Below are 23,328 nucleotides of genomic sequence, written 5' to 3' on the forward strand. Positions count from 1 at the left end.
CATTTCTAACAGGAAGGGTAATGAGGCTTTGGAATAGCTTGTCTGGTGGCTTGTGAAACCTGCTGTTAGAGGAAAAAACTGTGAAAACAGTTTTTCTCAGGATAGAGGCTGATGCTGGTCAAGAACCTACTGGGTGGACTAACTGGACTTCTCAGCTCTATAGTTCTGTATTTCCTAGAGCAAGATAGTTTATAGTTGATTTTATTATTATTATTTTATTTTTATTTTTCACACAGGAATTTTCTAGGAAATTAGGACATGGAGTGTCACTTTTATTTTTTAAAATTAGTTGAACAGCATTTAGTGAAACATTTAAAAATGTCAGTAAAAAGGAAATTATGCTGCCTAAACCAGGGCTATATATAAATTATAGCAGTCAGTTATTAATCAAGGGCTCATGAGGACCAAATATGGAACAGAGAACAACTCTCCTTTGGACAGCCTAGTAATGAAGAGACCAACTGTTGAAACTCTACAGCCGAAGGGGGAAAAAAAAAGACTGTGGAGGTGTTCTTGACTGGAAAGTTACCTCTGTGCTTGGCTTAAAATTACATTCTTCATACCAATACGACGCTTGTAAATATCTCATAATTTCAAAGGACACTTCTCCAGTAACCTTTGCTTTGCTGTAACAATCTTTTAGAGTTGTCTGATGAAGAATGAGGGAACGAAGTGTTACAGACATAATACAGCCTATTGAGATCCAAGAGTACCATTGATTCTGAGTGAGGTGCATAAATAACGCTAATCTTCCTTCTGTGAGGGCAGCTGTTGGTTTCAGTTTGGAGAGTAATAAAGATATACTGCTCACGTCCTTCAGTTTTTCAAATTATTTTCAATGGAATATTTTTCCAGCACTAAATATGTGTTAACATGGTTTTGTTTGTTTCTTTTGAGGGTTATTGGCTGTATGTTGATTTTTAGTTGGAGAGGAGAAAAAAATATCTTCAAGGTCTCAAATATATGGCCAGGTATATTTTATTTATGGTGTCCATAATAGAGTTGGCAGCCAGCCATAAAAAGACAGACTTTCACTCAGAGTCTTCCAACTCTTCTCATACGTTCCATTATTTCCTGTCACCTATCAGGACAGTATTTAAGATTTCCTGTTTTTGTGGTGTTTTCCCCATGAATGACTTTATAAGCCAGACAAAGAGACTTCATAGTGAGCTTTACCAAACAACATTCTCTCCTGTTCATCATTCATTTGGGCTCTTTCTAAAGGTCTCCTTTGCACTGTCTTTGAGATTAGAAGACACAGTCATGGGAATTGTCCATTTAAGTGGATTTGTTTGTGGCCTAACCTGTAGACAAACCTGGAAACAAACCTCCTTTTCTGTATCTTAGAAAACCTGAAGAAGCTGTGAAGTCACTAGTCCTTCTTTCATGTCTTTATAAAATACCTGTCTTTTTTTATATCGGTGTATTAAGTACTAACAAAGGATAAGATAATAAGTTTTCTTTCCTTATTTTTTTTTTCATGAAGTTTTATGAAGTTTAAGGTTCTCTTGAGTTTCTCCATTGGTCAAGAATTTTCTTTTCAGAACAACAGAAACTTACCAAAAGGAATAGTAATTCAGTGTATTATTATTTGAGGAAAAGCAGATTGCTTCAAGCTATGATTCTGATATGCCTTCAAGACCTTATTAGAATAAAAAAAAAAAAAAAAAAAAAAGAAAAAAAAAGTCTATATTAATAGTCTTCATAAATTATTTGGTAAATCTTGGAGTTCTGGTGGACCAAAATCAGATTTTTGTGTTCTCAGAAATATTTCTCTGGCGCTAAGCAGTTTTATGAAGAGGGGGAAAGACATTTTCAGAGGAAAGAAACATAAATTTAAAAGAGTTTGCAAAACTGAAGGGAAGTTAGAATGGAGCTGCTTGGTAACAGAGAATCAAGAGTTTTTTTCATGGTATCCCTTTCCTTCAGTTTTCAAAATCTTCTCACCCTTCTCACGAATGAAAGGATAAAGGCAGTAGTTTTCTACCAGCCTACCAATCCTGTCAGCTGGGAAGAGACCACAAAAAGCTGAGGTTGTGGGTTTCCTTTGCAGCAGTTTTTCTGTGTCCTCAAGCCTTTTCGCCTTGAAGTCTGATTCAGTTCGCCAAGCAGCCTTACATCTGCCTATCCCTAAGGGATTTCCTCCTAAAAGAGGCTGTTTCTGACTATGTATATAGCGCATCAGCCTCTGCAAAGAAAATGAGGATGTCTCCTAAAAGATGCAAACTGTAACTGGACTGTCTGTCATATGGTGAGGGGAAAAAGGCATTTTGTATATCCTCTACAGATGTTTTTCATGGACATTCATTAAAAATCTAGTTATACTTCTGATTGAATATTTTGGTACATATTTTAGGTGGTTTTGGGTCTTTGGTGAGAAGAATATATCATTTCGTGTTACTAAATCTGCAGTCCTCTATCTCCGTTGTTGATCTTTGTTTCAAAAGCAATTTGTCCCTCTCCTGTGGCTTTTTCATAGGTCATTTTAACATTTCTTTCTCAAAATGACTTTTGGAGAGGCTCTTCAGCCAGAACAGGAAAAATCTTCCTGGAGAAAACAACTGCTCGGTAATGGGCAAAAGTCTTAATTTTGTAAAGTTCCCAAAAAGAGGCAGAAGGATCTCCGTGTTCTTGTGTGCCCTCAGCAGTTACCGTAAATAGTTGTCTTTTCTGTCTCTGTCAGAAGAGTGACCGTGAGGAGGAAACCTAGCCTTTGCAATCCATGTAGCTGTCTGACTGAGGCGAACCTGTGAGGAAATGGTGCCACAGCCTCGGCTGCCTTCATGGCAAGGAGAGGGGCTTCTGCTGAAGCAATGCGAAAGGCATCCAACTGTCATTCCTTTCACACCTTCCCGAAGTGTTACAAACTTCTTGTTGTGACATCTGTTGTTAGTGCATTTGGTTGTCTGCAGTTCAGAGATGTGGCCCATTGCTGGGAGCGGCGGGTGGAGGTATACAGAGGGCTGACCCGGTAGCACTCTGTCAGCGCTGCCATCTTCTGTTCCTGGTTTTGCATGATTCCACTCTGTCCTTCCCTCTAAGCTCCTTTAATCTCTTGGTGAACATTACACAGAAAGTACTTAAGGAAGGGGGAAGACAGTATTGGTTTTGCTGATTTCTTTGTGGCTTCAGATGGTCATCTCCAGTGTTAAGGACCAAGAGCAATAGAGAAGTCCTTCCACACATTTGTCTCCCACCCCAGTGAGGCCCACGGTCTCCAGTGGTTTAATCTCACCACAAAAAAAATGCACTGGCTAATGGAACCGTGTTCCCATGTTGGGACTGAGAGAGCTAGATTACGTATGTGTTTGCTACATGGTGCTCCTGTCTGACAAAAGGAGAGGTCCACCTGAGGTATGTAGATTTATCCATGTAGTGTAGTGATAGCATCATTTCACTTGCTTCCTTCCTGACAGAAGCCATTAGCTTTGGTGGATTAGCTGCTGTCTGAGCAGAAGTTATTCTGACAAAGATGATTGTGTAAAGAGTAAGCTGTAGTTTTGTATTAGGAGAGAGGTCAGGAAATTAATGCATCAGAGGATTTGAAGAGAGAGAACAAAACATTCCCAGAAGCCTTGCTTTTGTGGCCTGTCAAAAGCAGCTTTCTTCATGTGGTCAGAGAGAAGACAAATGACAATAAAACGTAGTGAAGAGTTGTACTTAATCTGACTAAATATTATACATAAAATCTTTATCGGACTTTTTTATTCCCACTCTTATAGGCACATATTTTCAGACAGTACAATTCTCCCCCCCCCCCCCCCCCCCCTTTTGATCTTATTCAGGGGTTGCAGGACAAATTAGCTGACATTTTCAGTATCATAAATAGGATTAAGGGTTGTACTAGTTCATTCTGGTGATGTTTACCTAGTTCAGACATGCCATTTCTTTTTGTGTCATTCAGACTGTATAACTAAGCACAATTCACAGTATAGTGGCAATCAAGTTCACAAATATTGTCATGACAAAGATGGGAAATTAAAATGTTCAGTGCCAAATTCTAGAAAGAAATTGAGGTGAGGACTGGAAAGTAGAATTGTACTCCAGGGTCTCTTGATCACTGTAAGGTGCCCTTTCCAGTGAGAGCCTGTGAAACAGTGAAGAGTCTGAGAGAAGGGAAGAATTCTCCTCATTAATTCATGTGACAAGGAAGTGAAACAAACCACACAGCTTGTACAACAAAGTTTTTATTGCTTCATAAATTTTATTGAGATAGAAATTAACCAGTTTCCTCTGTGTTTCAAAGAGAGTCAATTTGTGTTTATTGACACAGGGGAAGCTCATCTGTGTTCAAGAATAGATCTGTTTTCTGTTAGAAAAGGCTGCACTTAAGAGAGATTTTTCATACTATAATGTATTAACATGACATACTACGCTCAAGAATCTGTGGTTTTTGATTTCTTAATTTAACAACAACAGTTTTCTACCTGATTGGTTTCACGATAAGTGTTGAAGTATCAAAAAAGAGGTACAAAATTTTTAAGAAAGCCTCTATGAAATGCAGTAGACATGCCAAAGCCAAGGAATCTTTTTATTCATTTCCAAAAACTTTTCAGCACTGCATCCACATTAGTGCTGCTGCCATGTTTACTGAAGCATTTAAACACTGTTTTCCTCCTCATTTAAGGAGGAACATTAGCATGGGTGTGCTACGTAGTGGCAAACATATTCAAGAATTTCTTTCATTTAAGCTGTATTATTGAGTAGGAGTTTTACACTGGATTAAAACATACGGAACATATACAGCTTTATTTGGGTTCTTCAGTATAGACAGGTCCTTATTTGAAATGAAAGCTTAGTGAGCTTTGAACATCTGAAAAATAAAAATGTCTAAGCAGAGCCCTGAAACATCACCCATTTTTTTCTCTATTTTTACAATAATGGTTGTACAAGATGGGATTTGCATCTCTGAGCAATAAGTTAAATACCCCCAAATCTCCTTGAAATCAATTTCTGTTGATCACGCATGCAGATTGAAAACCATGGCTTTTACCCTGCGAATAAAATTTACGTTCCCTAGAAGGCAAAGAAGGCTGTCATTTCATGCTTCCTAACCTTCATTGTCTATTTCCCTTCAGTACACACAAGCCCAGCACGCCTGCGCACACAAATGCACATTCTAGAGGAACAGCTTTCTGCTCTGTCAATTTTGTTTTATAAAAGCCCTGTTTTCTTTATTGCCTTTATCTATTACATCTGTAAAATTTATTTAAGCAATGACAAATTTCTCTTTTGGGCCTAGAGTCTAAAAGAATAACTACTGTCAGGCTATTGGTAAGAGATTTGTTGGATATGACTGTTCATTAAATTGCAAGGAGCTGTGGGTGAGGCTAACTGTCTGAAGCTGCTGTGAGTAGGTGGGTTATGGGCTGTACTTAGTGAATATACATCATCAGAGAGACAAATGTGCTTCAGCAGCCTCTTGTTTTGTTCAACTAAAATGGGTGTTGATTTTGGAAAGCTCAGCGAAATCGCTGTCATTTTTCTAAATCAGATATCATTCATCCTACAGAGCACCCATGAAAAACATAATTTAGATTAAATATAGCAGCATTACTTCTCAGCTTTGTAAGTTGACAAGAATAGCATTACATTTATTTCCATTTAAAAAAAATCTGGAGCTGAATGCAGTGCCTGTGAGTGATATCTAATTGACAGCATTGTAAACATAAATCCTTTTTTTTTTTTAACCTACACTGCAAGTGCAGTTCTGGGTGCTACAGCACTTACCTTTTAACACTTCTTCGCTAGTTTTTTCTCAGCCACATCTTACTTCCTTGTAGAGACAAGAAATGTGACGTTGCATGCATTGTTACTGTTTTTAAGAAAGGAAATCGGAGAATATTCAGATAGGTAAAAACTTGAGTTACTAATACTGTGACTGATCCACAGTAGTTATATAAATAAATTGAAAGGCTGGCTGTATTTTATTTTTTATTATGCTACTCCAGCACTACTAGTGCTTCTTTGTGCTTCTCTTACTGCTCTATTTTTTCAGGTATCCACCTAGATACCTGTGAAACTTAATCTTCACCAGAATCTGAAAATGCGCTATTTGATGGACTACAAATTACGAGTTCTTCTTATTCTTCGGGGTGTAAATATGCTTTCAGCTGAAATCCAGGGAGGGAGGTGAATCCTTCATTTGAAACAAGTCTTTAGTCTGCACTTGATCTCCTCTGGTTTTGTATGAAAAGCCGTGCTGGACTGAATGACAGCTGAAAGAGCAAGCTGCTGTATCAGGGGATTTAGCAGAAGGAAGCTGCTGTTCTTTCAAACTGAGTATCGTACCAGTTCCCGTCCAATTGTGAAGTCAGTGCATGAACAAATACGTGGATGAACCAGTTTAATTAGAAGTGCCCCTCACTATCTTAATAGTGATATTTTAGTTCAAGAAAGTAACTAAATATTTACATACGTCTATAAAATGCTATTCTGTAATTTAAAATGAGATTAGCCTTTCTAAAGGCTGGATTTTTATTTATTTATTTTTTTAATGGCAGAATCATATAAAGCTACAGCTAAGTTTAAAAGAAGAAACAGTCTCTTCCTTCTGCTTATTCAGTATCCAGGGAAATTGAATTCTGGAGTTACTGTATTTGGCTGCTAGTAGTTGATCAAGAGCTCCACTCCTATCAAAACAAGTCCTTTGCAAGCTGATTTATCCTCCCTTTCCTTTTCTTCTTTTCAGTTTTAACTCTGATAAAGAGGAAAAAAGGCATGGAACTCTGCCAGCTGTAAAATCCAGTCATGTTAAGCAATGTTGAAGTTCTTAGACAAAAAAGGGTTTTCTGAACATGTGGTGACGGCACATTATGACAGTGTAAATGGCCTGTTGGTGGTAGTAAGATTTATGCATGCAAATAACGTGATACATAGTTATTTAAAAATAATTGTAATAATTAAGGGTGAATGTTTTCAAAGGCAGTGCAGTATTGTTCTCTGTCATTGTTGCATTTAAATGATCTTTAGACCTCAGCAGAACACTGGGGAGAAACAATGACACCAAGTCAGTTCTGAAATTGTTTTTTCGTTTTGAGCACAACATGATGCTGATCTTAAAATGCTATAGAATGGGTAAAGAAAAACATAACCCGCTTGTCTGCAGTTAGCTTATTCCACGAGGGATATTTTTAATCAAATCTGTTTTGGTCACTGGTTTTCTAATACACTTGCAATGTTAGGGAACATACCGGTGTTTGTATGACAGCTCTATGAGGCTGAAAGGTTATAGTTCTTGTTGTGCATCTTAGCAGATCTTTTTTTTTACTGTGTTAAGATGATGAGACTATCTGCTTAAATGTTAGTTACACCTTTCTTTCATGCAAATCTGTGTCTAAGTGCTGATGTACAGAATCGTGATGATGATTAGCAATTAGGAATGTGTAACTTTCAGGGAAAGGGCTTCTGGGCCATTGTTGCACAGCTCAGAGTCAATAAACTCTGGGCAGCTCACAATAGCCTTTCTTTCTCATTGAAGCCTTGGACTTGCCCTAACTTCATCAGAGCAGGGAAAAAAAGCATCATGTGAACAATAGGAGCCGTGGAGTTTGACTTGGGCCGAATGTGAGGAGGCTGTAAAAGCTGTCAGGGAGCTTGATGGATTGGCTCTCACGCTGCAGTCCTCAGTGCAAAGCAATAATGTCCCTGCCCCTTGTGAGGGGCTGGATGTGCCACCTGGGGTCACAGCTTATCAGCCTCGGGGGCCAGCGTTTTTTCAGATGAGGCCAAAGTGCAGTCTATAATTCATACAGAAATTTGTGTGTAGATTCTGGAGTAAAGCGAGCTTTATCTTGATATTGTTTGTCTGACCAGCGAAGGAATTAAGTCATGTCTGACATTCCAACCTCTTTTTTTCTTTTAATGACATGGGAAAATAGTTTAATAATACTGAAATATGTGATTCTGTCATCACATTAGCTGTACTTGAATGAGGGAGGACATGCCTGTGATGCTCATTTGAGGGATGTTTCATTGCCAAAAGAAATTTTAGCTGATTATGTTAGGATTCCTAGAACTCTTAAGATTTTATTTACATTTTGTGGAACGTGGGCTTGTACTCTATGTCTGAATGGTTTTGTTTCTAAACCTAAGAAGGTCAAAGGTGGATCAGATCTAGTGCATGAAAAAAGCCAAGTGAGGCTGTACTAGCAGGCATAGTTCACAGCCGGTCAGGGAAAACCAGGCTAGCTCTTAGCAGTAAGGGGAGAAACTGGGACATGTGGCATGAAGGACACTTGAAGGAAATTTGTCCATGCAATGACTGGCAAAATGAGAGAAGCCTAGCAGAAAGTGTACTGATCACTAATGGGAAATCTGCTTGCTGGTAACTTCCCTTGGCATTGCTTCAGTAGTGATGGAACAGCTGGGAGAAGTCAACTGGTTAACCAGACATTTTACTAGTTTACCCACTTGGGAGGTAATTTAAAACAGGGAAAAGAAAATCACAGTGAACTGCTCTGCAGAACTGTGACATCTATTGAAGCTGGTCAGTTGATAAGTAGCTAACTTTTGTTCTGTCCCAGCGAAATGACTACTTCGCTTCAGTAGATGCTAACAAAAGCCCTTTTACGTTTCTTCTGCTCAAGGAGAACGCTATTAGTCATAGTTCATTAGGCTTGTTTACCAAAAAGAACTGGTGTTTTACGTGTGTTACTGAAATACTTGTACATGTTCTGGTCTTCTTCTCCCCTAGTAAAATATAAGAATTTTATAGTAGGAAGCTTAACACTGCCTGCTGTTTTTGAAGGGAATTACAAAAAAAAAAAAAAAAAAAAAGTAGGCTGTGGGAAAGGATCCGTAAAAATTGTAGCACTTAGCCACCTTCATTTTTGAGATCCTTTTTTAAGAGCTTGGCAATGCATAATATTTGTTTTGTAGTTTTGAAATCTAGAAGGTGGAGTTTCAGGCATTGTTGGTTTTTTTTTTTTTCATCCACTAACTATAGGAACAACAGACCTTAAAATAATGTTACTCCAAACCCTTAAGTGAAGCAAATATGTAAGAATTGTATATGAAGGAGGGCATCAGACTTCAAAAGTGTTTTGTTTTGTTTTTAATCTGTTTTTCCTACACAGAGGAAATGGTGGGCCTCACCATAACGTAGTTAAGTGATTCCTTTTAGGTGCACGGGTGGGAAGGAAGTAGAAGAGAGAGAATTCTCGGTTATATTTCCAGTATTCTAATACATGCCCCGTATTTGAATATACACTGATTTTAGTTGTATAAATTTTACTGTGAAATTTCACAGTAGGATGTCCCTATATTAAGGTCTTAAAGAAATTTGCCTCCACAAAAATAAAACATGTCTCTGCAAACCCCAGAAACTGAACAAATGAAGAGGTACTTGTCTCCTGCTAGCTGCTGCAAGAAATCTTAAAGGAGTTCTGTGAAATAAATCCCAAATGCCTTTTTTCTTCCCCTTTGTCTTGGGTGTGTCTGCCTCAGGTGTTTACTTACCCTTTTCCCTTACTTATCCTGAGGACAAATCTCCACGCAGTAAGCAATGCTTCACACAGGCACACATACAGACGAGCATATGTGCGCAGGTAGAATGCAGGTCAGTAGATTTCAGTGTTTTCAGCCAGCAGCTTAAAATTACTATTTTAAATTCCAGTGAGTGGAATAATAGAGAAGTTATCATGTCTAGTAACTGCAGTTGGCCTTTGTAAAGAGTGGCTTGTTAGGAGGCTTTATGATTTACTGAGGCCACAGCTGGCTGCCAGCAGAGCTACAGGAATGTGTTCTCTCTTGGGCCTGGTAGCCGGAGATGAAAAGGATCCAAAGCTGGCACAAAAGCAAATAAATGCTTTGACTTTAAATAAAGCATCATAATTTATAAGAGGCTCTGCTTCTCAATCCCAGTGAGGTATATGGATCAGCAGCAGCTCTTTGAGGTTGAGCAGAATTGTCTGCCTGGCTCTACTGCAATTCTGGTATCTGCAGCCTACAGATTTGGAAGCATTTTCATGGTTTGGGCTTGGAATTGTTTCTTTATCCATGCTGTTTCTTTCCCACAAATTCTCTCTCTTCCCTTTCCCATTCCTTAATGTTTCATTAGCTGCTCTACTGTTTGATAAATAATTGTAGCACTGTTTGCACCTGGCAGGTCTTTATCGTGATGAACAGCACTGGAGGACTAATCACCAGAGACACTTGGCACTTTATAGGTGCCTTTTGTCATCTGTAATTTGTTTGGTTTTTACTTGCCAAGTGAATGGTTCCTGCAGAAGCAGAGTTCAGAGCTGGGACACAAACTTCTATTGAGATGTCCTAGTACTCCTGTTAGGAAGGAAAAAAAAAAAAGGAAAGGAAGGAAGAAAGGAAGGAAGAAAGGAAGAAAGGAAGAAAGAAAGAAAGAAAAAGTGTAAGCTCTTTAAGGCTTCCTTTGTGTGCGTGTTGAGATAGATGCACACACATGCATTGATGCATGCACACATAAATATATACCAGCTTCCCTATTTCTGCAGCTGCTTCTCAACAGTCTGTCTGCTGATGAAAACAGTATTTCTGTGGTCTAGAGTCAGAGATGAAGAATAGGAAGAAGGCAGATAATTATTAAAGGAACTCCTGAATGTTTGTCAGGGTGAGAAGAAATGTTTTTCTCTTTTTGGTCTTACTTCTCATATTTAAACAATAACGATTTGCCCTACACTTCACTCTGGTTTTGCTTTGCTATTTACTTGCTTTTAAGGGTGAAAGAGTTTTGGGAGAGGAATAACTAGCTGAAGAGATCCTGTAATTAATATAAACTGCAGGAAGCAAGTGTGACAGATGAGTTGAAAAGCCCTGTGTTCTGTTGCTTATCTCAAGTGACATATGGTCCTAGCATTACAAGTAGAAGCAGTGGATTGCATGTGGTTTTTTTTCCTTTTTTCACTCTACGAGAAGGCAGGAGAATGTCTGTGTGTTCCACAGTACCACAACGTAGGAGCTGAAATAACAGTCCTTGAGAAGGGTGCGGGAAATTCACGGGATTACAGAATAGCATTTCTTTCTTCTAAAATTGACTATGTGACATCTTTTAGTGTCAGGGTATGCGAATCACAGTTATGATTACTGAAGTAAAAGAGAAGAAGAATCTGCTAGAAACAAAATACTTTATTTCTGAAACAGATTTGGTTTTCCTCAGAACACACAGATGTTAAAGGATTTTCAACTTAGATTTTTAGTATCAACTGAAATAGTGTAAGACTGCAGTTTTATTCTCAAGCGTCACTGGAACAGTGAGGTGGTTCAGTTACATTGGCCAAAGAAAAGGTAAGGTTTGTATAAAAACAAATCCTTAGTTGTACTCTGGAGGTCAGAAACCCATGGTTAGTTTATAATAACATTAATTGCACTTTTTCCTGTAAACACATATGTGGTCTGACATTCAAGAGGTGTAACAGCAATTTATCCACAAGTTTTTCTAGTCCTGCCAAAATCTAATCACTTTCATATAAATTTGACAGGAGAAAATTATGTTGGTTTCTGTGGCTTCATAGTTTTCAAAGTCACCACTCGAAGTAGCTTGTATTTTAGTAGAACTATTCAGTTGTGGATAAACCTACAAGCCATGTGAGACCCAATCTGATGTACTTTCTGTGAGGGTATTACACAGGTTTCATTGCATCTTCTGTTGCTCTGTTAATGAGTATAGCCTTGTATTTGATTAGGACCATTTGGTTTTCTTTCAGCTGTCCATTTGTATTTAGGTATTGCTTGTTGGCTATTTGTTAAGCAGGATGTCTTTAGAAGAAACATACACTGAAAAAAATGGAATGCCATAATTATTGTTATTACTGATAATGAATCTTATTGATTAGATGTTGCCAGTCTTAGAGAGACAACCTATCTTTAGCATTTTGGTCATTGCTTTGTCTGGAGGCGTTACCATTTCAGGTCACCCCTAGCAAGAAGTCTTCTAACGTGCTATTTTCTTTTATCATAAAGCTGAAAAACAATAACGTTACTAGGGAGGCACTAAAAAGGAAAGAAAGCAGAGCTTCTTGTAGCTGACCAGTCAACTGAATATTGACCAACTGTCTTCACGAGAAAGAAATTGATGGCAGTGAATAAGCTAGAGTCTAGTTTTCCAAGAAGCAAAATGATTTTCCCAAATCAATACAGCTCATCAGACTTCAGAACAAAGGCTGCAGGGGATGTGACAGTGATGGAAGTGGCTGTGTGTTCTTCTGCGTATTAAGCACTTGGGCTTGTGAGGGAACAGGCCTTACTCGGTTATTTCAATGCTTATTCTTCTATACGGTCTGGGATAAACCTTCTTATTAATAACATTTTATTAGGTAGCATGCAAAGGTTGTCTCCTTGCTGGCCTGACTCCATGGCTTCAAGAGGTACTCACCCTGTAATTGATGCTTATTTTCTGAATACAAATGACAGTCATGCAAGTCCAGGGAATATATTTTTTGCCTGTATCTCATTAAAGGTATAACACAGTTTTTAAATCTAAGGTGATGGTTGCAACTTTAAATACATTGTACTGATGACGTCATACTAAAGAGGGAAGGAAAAGGCATGCTGTTGAATAAAGTGTGTGTCAAATTTAGGTTGACATTACTCAGAACTTACTGGAAGTCACATGGATGTGAGCTGAGTTTGTTATGCTGTTGAAGAGGCTGCTGTAATTTATGTGGCCAGAATAACACCAGCCTGCTTTAGCCACCAGCAGGGCCACATGATCTAAAATAGCAGTTTTTAGCCTTTCAGCCCTTTTAACCTTTAAGCTTACTATGCTTTCATAAAGTACTAAATTAACACCACAGCTAAGTGTCTCAGAGGTTTATGACTGCACCAACAGTAATTCATTATGCATCTTTTCCTTAATGCTATCCAATCTTCTCAGCTTCATTGCTACACAGTATTTGTTCAGATAAAGTCCAATGTCCAGGATGACTAATTGCAGATCTGTGCTCCAGATGGTTTGATTACAGGATGTGGTTAAAGTGACTTTTCAAACATCCAGCAGCAGAGCACTTTTAAAAAAAAAAAAAAAAAAAAAAAAAGTCTTGCATTTCTAGGCCACCTGACAGTCATTACATTCTCAGACTTCCTGATGTTGATGCCTGTTACATGTGCACCTGCTGTAGATGCAGTTAAGTTCTTGTGCCATGCTAGACAGTGTGATTAAAGTAGTAAATAAACTGTATGTCTACAAGATCAGCATTCAACGTAGAAGACTTGACTTTATACATAGTGTTTACTGTTAATTTTAGATTACTTTCTTGATGGAAGCAATCAGGAAAATATAAGCCATTTGCATTGCAATTCTAATATAAACATTGTTCTGTGTTTTTCATGCCTGAATGAATTGCAGGTGTATATGTGGATCAGGAATTTATGACGATGTGGTGGATATTGTGAGGCAAATGAGTTATGCTGCTCTTACTAAACAAATAGTAATAAAAAAGCTTGAGATAATCCTAAGGTTGTAGATTTTCATCCGCCTGCTTTTTGCACTTGAAATACTTCAGTTGGTGTTAGAACAGTGATGTCAAACAGATATTTGTGGGATTAAAAAGTTCATTGTGCCAGATGCAGAATAGAATGTGTTTAATCCTTGGTGGTGGTGTGCTCACTGTTGATGGATATATATTGTGGTTTGGCTACCCTATGCATGTCTGTATTATTTGTACTTATTAAAGCTGGGACAAAAGTCAAATGGAATTTGGTTTGCAAGCAAATTCGTGGATTCACTGATAATAAAGATAGGAGGAACTGATTTTGTTATAAAGTTATGTCAAATGATGATGTAATGCCTTGTCAATATTGAGAGCTGCATCTCAACTTTGAAGACATAGTATATAACAGGAATATTGCTGCAGGAATGTCATACTACACTTTAAAAAAATAGTCTTATGATGACTGCAAAGCACTGTATACTTTGGCAGGTCTTCCTTTGCCATCAGCAAAATCATCTAAAATAAATAAATAGCATAGTATAGGCAGTAGGCAGAACTGTTAACTGATTGGGAATTTAGGGCAAGTTTTCCTTTAGGTTTAAGCAGTAGTTTTTGGTAACTGAAAAAAAAAAGTAAAGAAAAAAAAACAAACACCAACAAACAAATGATTCCTAGTTTTGGAAGATCTTCTGGATAATCTTCAGTAAATCAGTTACAGAAGTGTTCAGTAAAGACCTTGTGCAGTTTTCACCAGAATTTAGAAGATAATTTTGGGTCAGATTCTCTACTAAGAATAGAGGGAACAGCTCCTTTTAAAAAAGTGAAGACATACCCATTCACCCTTTCAGATAACTGATCTTCGAGTTGTCTAGGAAAATAACCAGCTTGAACTAAAACAGAATTTTTTAGCAGTTGCTGTGATCTGAAAACAAAAGTAGCCTATGCTGTAAACGTTAAGTCAGGCTTTCCAGTCTGATTAATTAATGTCTACTTACACTGGACTTTGAACGTGTTTGTTTTCTAAAGCCATTATTTTCAAAAAATTGTGCCCTGCATTTAAGATAATAACAGGGTAATTTGATTCCTAGCCATGTAATCTCATTTTTAGAACTTTGACTACGAAGCATAAAAATTCTTGGTTTATGTTAATTGCAGAAAATGAAGTTACAAAACCTTTTTTCTTTAGGTGAAAGAACATCTACTACAGTGTACATGTATCTTAAGAGATTTGGGTAGATCTTTACAAGCTTAGCACAGCTGCTAGAAATGCCATATCAAGGTAGTTAACATGCACACCATCCTGGCTTGGTGCTAAATATCTCTTGTACTAACTATTTTTCTATGTTAAGACGGTGCACCTGCATTTGTTAGATCAAAAAAAAATAGCCATGTTCTTTTACATTTAAACAGCAAAGTAATAATATTGGTTTCTTTGTTTCCAAATTTTTATGATATGATTAATAGTGAATAGCCAATGACATTTTAGAGCTGCTTTTTGCTGTTCGGTCATTGAAAATAAGGAAATGTAGGGAAAGGAAAGATGTATCACATTCACAAAATGCTTCAAAAGTGCTTCTTCCTTTCTGAAAGTAATTTTAATCACTTTTGTGACATGTGACCTTTCATTCCTTAATAAAATCTGAGTAGAAATTGTCACATGCTTATGTAAAATTGTTTCTTGGTCCTCTAGGCACGTGTTAGTTTTTCCCAGCTAGAATTGGCTTACTTTTTGCCTGGAGTCCAGCTACCTGAGTTATGATTATGAATATGATGAGTGAAGAAAAAAAACTCATAATGATACATCCAACATGGAAAAAAAATAAAATACATAAAGCCTTTTTATTGCTAACAGGCTACAGAGATTCCCCTTGATTTAAGGGAGGGACATCCATTGACAGCAGTGGGCACTAGGTAACATTCTGTGTGACTGTCACCTTACATTAAGGATTGTGTATGATCCTATCTTGGCTAATAATGGATTTTGGCAGAAAAGGTACTGACTGGTAGGGGAATTGAATTGTAAAGCTTCTAAGTAACATGACCCCATTTCCCTGTATTAGATTGCATTTGGCAATCCCTGAGCATTATCAGTCAACCAGTTACTGTGCCCACTCCTTGATGATAAAGAGTAGCATTGGTAGTAACTTTTGAAAATTTCAGAAGATGATTTCTTATTCTTGGCTACTTTAATTTAGCATATTTCACACTGAGGACTGTGGAGAATACAGCTAATTTCAGGAATACTGCAAGTGAATAGTTGAGTAGTTTGTACATGGAATGATAAATGAAATAAATCAAGAAATTTACATTCCTGTTTTGGGATAAGTTTCTCTCTATTAAATCCAAATCTTGTTAATTGTGCTCTGGTAATTGTTCAAGCTGAGTTGATGACATTACTTGGTAGAAGAAACATTTGTATATTATGTATGTATATTCACGATTGTTTGACTCTACCTCACAAAAACTGGACTAGACCTTTTGACCAGGTTTCCTTAATTAGAGTCTTAGCCCAAATACCCTTAGTTAACACTGCATTACAAACATGTATTTTCTTCTTCCATTCTTCAGTAGTGTTTATTTTAAGTAGTTAAAGCCTTCGGGGCTTTTTTTTCTTTTTTTTTTTTTTTTTTCCCCTCAAGTGAAAATACATTGCTGTATTCAGGTATTATGAAACCTGTGGGATTTTCAGACTGCCCTCACATTTTCAGTCTTGTTCAGACAATGCTAAGGAAATGAGTGTTAAAAGATTGTTTCAGTCTAATGTACAGTGTAATGTAATGGGGAGTTTCTCACTACAGGGGCTCCTTACATGTATGACTTGGTGCAGCCCCAGAGAGGTTTGATCCTGCATGTGATACACTGCTTACCTCATGAGATAGAGCAGTACGTGCAGAGCTCACACATGCTCAGATAAGAGAATGGCCAGCGTGCCTATGAATTCCTGCTCTGTATGCTCAGATGCATTATTTGGAGGTGAACAAAAGACTGCTGTGGTACAATTTGTCTGCTGCCTCTGAGACCTGGAAGGAAGTGCCAGCAGAGGCTCTTGTTTTGTGCTCGAGTTCTGTGCTAGGACAAGAATTTTGGATCAAAGAAACCTGTAACAGTACACCCTGACTGGTGCAGCAAGAATAATACCTTCTCTTTGGTCATGCCTCTAGCATACAGAGTAGACTACTTACCTGCCTCATATCCGTTTTCATTTCCCAGTGCTTTAGTCTAATAAGCCTGCCAGTTGCACATTGCCTTAGGGGTCAGTTCTACCTCCCACGTTACTTCTATTCTTTTGACCCATTTCTATGATAATTTTAGAAGATTAAATGAGCTACTTTCACTGCCTGTTCTGTAGAATCTTACCTGTGGTTGAGTAATGTGCTGTTCATTAGGGAAGGGAAATGTATTCTGTACCATGGTTACTCTAACACGGCGTGGGGATCAATCTTCCCTCCTATTTACATACTGGGACCTTCACTAAGACTAACAAAATTAATGAGATGCTAAATGCAACTGACTGTAAGGGAGGAACTTACTTATGTTTGCTTTGAAATATTGACTTTCTTACACTTGAAGGTCATTTGAATGTCTTCTAAGAATTACTGAGATGCTTATTGATTTCAGGGTTTTATTGTTACGCCTGCTCCACGTCTTATTTTTTTGCCCTCTGTTCTAATAACAGGTAATAAACTATGTGTTTTCTAATGGGTAACAGCTCTTTCATAAATTCATTTACAAATACAGCACGCATACAGAGAGAAGCAAGAATTCAGATACTAAGGGAGGTGGATACTCGTTAGAGGTATACCTTTATTTTGTTTGAAGTGCCCATTGCATTTTAACAACAGGAGGCAGGGGAGCTAGCTGGGGAAAAAGGAAAGCGTGCTCAGGGAGTGGGGCATGGTGGTACTACCAGATGGGGCGCTGAGGGTGCCCTTTTGGGAGATGTGTTGCCCCAAAGTAGTGCTCCGTGTGCAGGCCTTCCCTCATGGCACGTGCCTGGGTCTGCTGGCACGGCACCAGGCCAGGGAGTGAGGCCAGGCTGCAGCGCTCTGCATCGGGACCGGGCACTGCTGGCAGCCTCCCTACCGGTGTGGTTCCTAACTGTGCAGAATTAGGAATCACACCGGTAAGACCAACCAGGCAGGCTCAGGACACCTGGCACGGGGCCATTGTTATATCTGCAATGGAAAAGCTAGAGCCAGAATATGGGCAGCACAAAGAGAAAATGAGTCACGGTGCTGCAAGTCAGCCTCAGTGTCTCTTACAGGTCCAAAAGGCTGCACCGTGCCAGTCGGCTGGGTAAAATAGTGCCTGCTGCTCCATTTCAGTGTTACCTTCTGATGAGAATAGATAGCTGTTACCTGGTGCTTGTCAGTGGTGGTGGCCAGTGGAGTAAGGCGGTCGTTGTGTTGGCTGCTCTGTACACAGGGCCATAAATTATCTGTGAGAGCAAGGGTTTGAGGGGAGCCTGAAAATGTTTAAATGACATCCCTCTCCACCAAAATTCAAAGTCAGTTTTAGGTGGGTAGGTGTATTTGCATTTAAAAGAAGCCATAAGTGGAGAAGCAATTAAGTGACAGTACATTTTTTAAAAGGAGTCCTCTTTCTACGTATCTGTGTAGTGGTTTCTCTTAGCCATACTACATGATTGAGATTTCATGTCTAGTCCCATGCTTTGCACAGAATAAAGGGAAGGCAAATAATAAACACCTCTGTCTGATGAACAAAACTTATAATGCATCTGTGTGTGTGTTTGTGTGTTTGGATATATGCAATTTCAAATAAATAGAAGCGTCATTATCATATTGTTCAAAGCAGAGCAGATTCTTCTCAGTCACCTACTGATTTAAACACTGTAACTGGTGCTCAGTTTATGCTGGCTGGCTGCCAAACGAAAGCAATTATGTGCAATAATAGCAAAATTAAGAGGTGAGTGTTGCCGTTTTACAACAGGACATGGCAAAAACCATTTCCTTCTGTCAGCTGTATCTTGATTGAACACACAGATAGGCGCGCACGCACACACACACACGTATGCACACACATTTACACACACATTCTTGTTCTTTATCGTTTGCTTTCTTTCCTGTGGGTTTTAACTTGAGGTCACTGAAACCAGAAAAGAGGAAGAGTATAGACCACAGTGTTTGAAAGCAAATGAGAATAAAGCTCTTGCTTTGTGGGAAAGAAAAAACGTGGAAAAAAAAAAAAAAAAAAAAAAAAAAGAACAAAACGAAAAACCCCCTCTCAGTTATTGTTCTGACTGTGATAATACTTTGTTTTTCTCCCACTGGCAGGTGTCCTGGTGGTAAACGTTACATGGAGGAACAAGACTTATGTGGGAACACTGCTGGACTGCACGAAGCATGACTGGGCCCCTCCCAGGTAGGCAATCATTCTGAGTCTGTTTTTTCTCTGCTGTGTTTTCACCCTCGGTCTCTGCCCAGAGACTATGTGGACATTAATAAAAAACAAATTGATATAATTGAAAACATACAGCCATGAAATGGGTAATTCTCTTTTCCACGCTGAAAAGTGGGGACATGCGGGTGGGCATTTTTATTTCCTTTTGTTTTGTGTTTTTGAGTGTGAGGGGAAATACATGGGATTCAGACAAAGAGGGGATCAATTTAAAAATACATTTCTGCAGATTTCGAAAAGCTTTCTCTTCAACTAATTAATTGGTCTTGTTTTTACCATTTTTGTCTTTTTTTTATCACATTCCCTCTGAGACTGTTACATTCTCATTTGAAAGGACATCCTTCCTTTAATGCAAATAAAGGTTTTGTTATGGGAAATGATGTTGTTTTGGTATCTGTTCAGTTCACAGCTCCTGCTGATGACATCTGCTCTTGTTTATATATAGGTTCTGTGAATCTCCAACAAGTGACCTGGAAATGCGAGGAGGACGGGGCAGGGGAAAGAGGGCAAGGTCTGCTGCAGCTGCAGCTGTACCTGGAAATGATACAAGTTTTACCGAGTCTAGAGGACTTCAGAATAAGAATCGAGGTGGTGCTAATGGGAAGGGAAGGAGGGGCAGCCTTAACTCAAGTGGGCGCAGGACACCCCCAAACTGCGCTGTGGATGAAGTCAAAGCCAGCCCCTCATCCACAAACAAGAGAAAAAGTAAGCCTCCAATGGAGCTAGACTTGAACTCCAGTTCGGAGGACAATAAGTGTGGAAAACGTGTTCGTACTAACTCTAGAAGCACTCCCACCACCCCACAGGGGAAACCAGAGACTACTTTTTTGGACCAAGGCTGCTCTTCTCCAGTGCTGATTGACTGTCCTCACCCCAACTGCAACAAAAAGTACAAGCACATTAATGGACTACGATACCACCAGGCTCATGCACATTTAGACCCAGAAAACAAACTGGAGTTTGAGCCTGACAGTGAAGACAAAATTTCAGACTGTGAAGAAGCTTTGAGTAATGTGGCACTTGAATGCAGTGAGCCAAGCACAAATTTGCCAGGCTTTGATCCGCTAAAAGCACCGACATCTCCTTCCTCTATCACTACCCCAGGGACCCCCAAGGGAAAAAGGGAACTGACCAGCAATGGCCCCAGTTCAGTTATCGGTTCCAAAACTGGCAAGAATTCTGGCAAAAAGAAAGGTCTGAACAGTGAATTGAACAGCCTTCCAGTAATTTCTAATATGGCAGCCACACTGGATAATTGCTCTGTAGCAGATGGCAATTTGCAAACTGAAATGCCAAAACTGGAGGCTGAAGGGCTAATAGATAAGAAGAGTATGGGTGATAAAGGCAAGAAAGCTAATAATTGCAAAGTGGATAAAAACCTTTCCAAACTGAAAACAGCCAGGCCCATTGCCCCAGCGCCAGCACCGACTCCTCCCCAATTAATAGCTATACCTACTACAGCCTTTACAACCAGCACTACAGGGACAATACCGGGACTGCCCTCTCTAACAACTACTGTTGTTCAGGCTACACCAAAGAGCCCTCCGCTAAAACCTATTCAACCAAAGCCCACAATTATGGGAGAGCCAAGCACTGTAAACCCAGCTCTCACATCACTCAAAGACAAAAAGAAAAAGGAGAAGCGAAAGCTAAAGGACAAAGAAAGCAAAGAGACTGGAAGCCCTAAGATGGATTCTAAGCTGGGAAAGCTAGAGGATTCAAAAGGGTCTGGGAAAGATTTATCTGGACATTTTTTAAAGGACCATCTCAACAAGAATGAAGTGTTAGCTAATGGACTTTCCGAGTCTCAAGAGAGCAGGATGGCGAGTATTAAGGCTGAAGCTGATAAGGTTTACACGTTCACAGACAATGCTCCCAGCCCTTCTATAGGGAGTGCCTCCAGGATGGAATGCAGCACTTTGGTGAATGGACAATCTTCGATGGCGCCACTGCATGTGTTGACACAAAATGGTGCAGATAGCGCTGCCGCTAAAACCAACAGCCCTGCTTACTCGGATATCTCTGATGCGGCTGATGACGGTGGCTCCGACAGCCGGTCAGAGGGCATGAGGTCAAAGGCCAGCTCTCCTTCGGATATTATTTCTAATAAGGACAGTGTTGTAAAAGGACATTCTTCAACCACAGCACAATCGGCTCAAGCGAAAGAGTCCCATTCTCCCTATTACCATGGCTACGATCCTTATTATTCTCCAAGTTACATGCACTCTGGACAGGTCAGCACCCCAGCAGCTGGGAACAGCAGCACCCCACAGGGACTGAAGATCAAAAAGGAGGCTGAGGAAGAGGCTGAAAAGAAAGAGAAGGCAGAACTGTCAGATCCCAAGAAAAGTGAAAGCAGTTCCTCTAATTTGCAGCCACAACATCAGTCAGTAATAACACAAAGACACCCTGCACTTGCTCAGTCACTTTATTATGGACAGTATGCCTATGGGCTCTATATGGACCAAAAGTCCTTAATGGCCTCTAATCCTGCTTACAGACAGCAGTATGAAAAATACTATGAGGACCAGCGACTAGCAGAACAGAAAATGGCACAAACTGGGAGGGACTGTGAAAGGAAGAATGAACCCCCCTTGAAGGAAATTGGAAAGGACGATAACAAGCAGAAAAATATCCCATCTGCTACTATTTCAAAGGCCCCTTCAACTCCAGAGTCAAGCAAAAATAACACTAAAATAGGGTCTTCAGTCCCTAACAAAGCTGAGGAGACGAGCAAATCACAGATCCTTTCCAATCACCAGCAGCAGCTTCAGTCTGACAGTTTCAAAGCCAAGCAAATGGAAAACCATCAGCTCATAAAGGAGGCTGTGGAGATGAAATCTGTTATGGACTCCATGAAGCAAACAGGAGTGGATCCAACCACGAGATTTAAACAGGTGAGATCACAGGAAATGGAACAAGAGTGTCTTGGTTTATCCTTAAATCATGGGAGATTTTGTATCTGATTCTGCTATGTTCTTCTACCTTTGCAGTCAAACAAGCTTTGCCATCCTTTTTTTCTTGCTGGTTAGTAGTGTAGTCTGTGAATAGACCAACAGACATTTCAGTTGAGCTGTTTGAAAAGAAGAAAAAAATCTAGCAAGGTGGTGACAGAACCCAGGCTTAAGACCTGAATAGACTATTTTAAATTACATGCATGAATAAAATAGAATTAGATTTCTCTTTTAGATGTAAATTGTAAGCAATTTGCTTAGTTCAGAAATGAGAAATTTCAAGCAACATAAGCAGCTTTCATTGTGAGAAGACTTAAAGTAGATTCAAAACATGGTTTGAAGTGTTTCTTTTTTTTTTTTTTTGTTAAATGACAGTTGGCATTTACAAAAGATGGGTGAGCTGGTTCTTTGAAAAGTTGGCTTGAAGCTCAGCTCTTTATCTTAACCCAAGGTGACCTTTTTGAAACAGTTAAGTTCCCCTTCTGTCCTCAACCAACCTCCAGCCCCTACAGACCTACACAATGGATGAAATCATCTTTCCATTGAAGTCAGTGATAGTTTTGCCATTGACTTCAGTGGAACCAGAATTTCATCCAGTGGCTCATGCTGACCTTCCTAGATGTCAGATTTCCTTCATTCCAGGCAACGTTACTGCCTCTGTGCTCTGAACTGGAGCCTCAATGCTTAATGCTTTCATGTTCTGGTGTACGGTACATCCCAGACTTCACCCTAACAGTCTGCCTTTGAAGATGCAGTGGGGTCAGGTGAATGGGAGTTAGGGAGCTCTAAAGGAAGTGGGATGGTACAGGCCTGGGTAGGAGAAGATTTCTGCTGATTCAAATGGTTTTTTGAACCAGACAGTCCACGCGTCAAGTTCTTATGTTTCCGTTGCATGTGCCATGAGTGTGTATCTGTTGGAGACAGTGTTTGCAATTAGCTCTTGCATATCTTGCATTAAAAAAACAAACAAACACACAACAAAGTCTTCCTGTTATTGTTCAATACCAATTTGATGTAGTCTGGTAAAGAACTCATCTGTTTAATTCTGTAACATGTTTATAAACTGCTCTGTGTAATGTATTAAGCAAAAATGTATTTGTGATATCCTGTATGTGTTCCCTAAACCTTGTGGTCTTGATCCTGTAAATACTTAACGTGTAGTTTTACAAACATAAAGTAAGACTGTCAGATGAGGAAGTCTGCCTAAATGTCTGACTTCCACTGATTCGTGAATGTTTGTAATATCAGGGACAGCACAAGTATCCTTCCAGCTAGATACATTTTTCAAGTTCATTGTTCCAGGTAATCTAAGAGTTCTGGCATATCATTAGGCAGCTTTAATTTTGTGGTTCACAGATATTTTTTGCTCTCTAGTGGGAAAATATCTCTGGGCTTTGATTAAAATGTTTTATGAACAGTGTGTTCTCAGAACTTCGATACAATGCATATGTATTTCATGATTAAACTAGTTAAAGGCATGAAGAAGGATAGAAGATGAAGAAATTGAATTAAATTTTGATAATAGCCTTTTGCTCTTTCATGGGAATGTTGGT

At 39.2% G+C, this 23,328-nt stretch overlaps 1 protein-coding gene across 1 annotated transcript in view; it reads left to right on the plus strand.

The window, feature by feature from the left end:
- Positions 1 to 23,328, plus strand: part of ZNF608 (zinc finger protein 608) — a gene marked incomplete at both ends in the record, with an annotated part of 76,710 nt that overhangs the window by 49,619 nt on the left and 3,763 nt on the right. The window contains 2 exons of the mRNA XM_084305645.1: positions 18,698 to 18,785; positions 19,267 to 21,718. Of these exons, the coding sequence (XP_084161771.1) occupies positions 18,698 to 18,785; positions 19,267 to 21,718 (2,540 nt within the window). The remainder of the gene's footprint in view (positions 1 to 18,697; positions 18,786 to 19,266; positions 21,719 to 23,328) is intronic.

The sequence above is a fragment of the Netta rufina genome (assembly GCF_964035555.1).
Source record: "Netta rufina genome assembly, chromosome: Z".
Classification (NCBI taxonomy): Eukaryota; Metazoa; Chordata; class Aves; order Anseriformes; family Anatidae; genus Netta; species Netta rufina.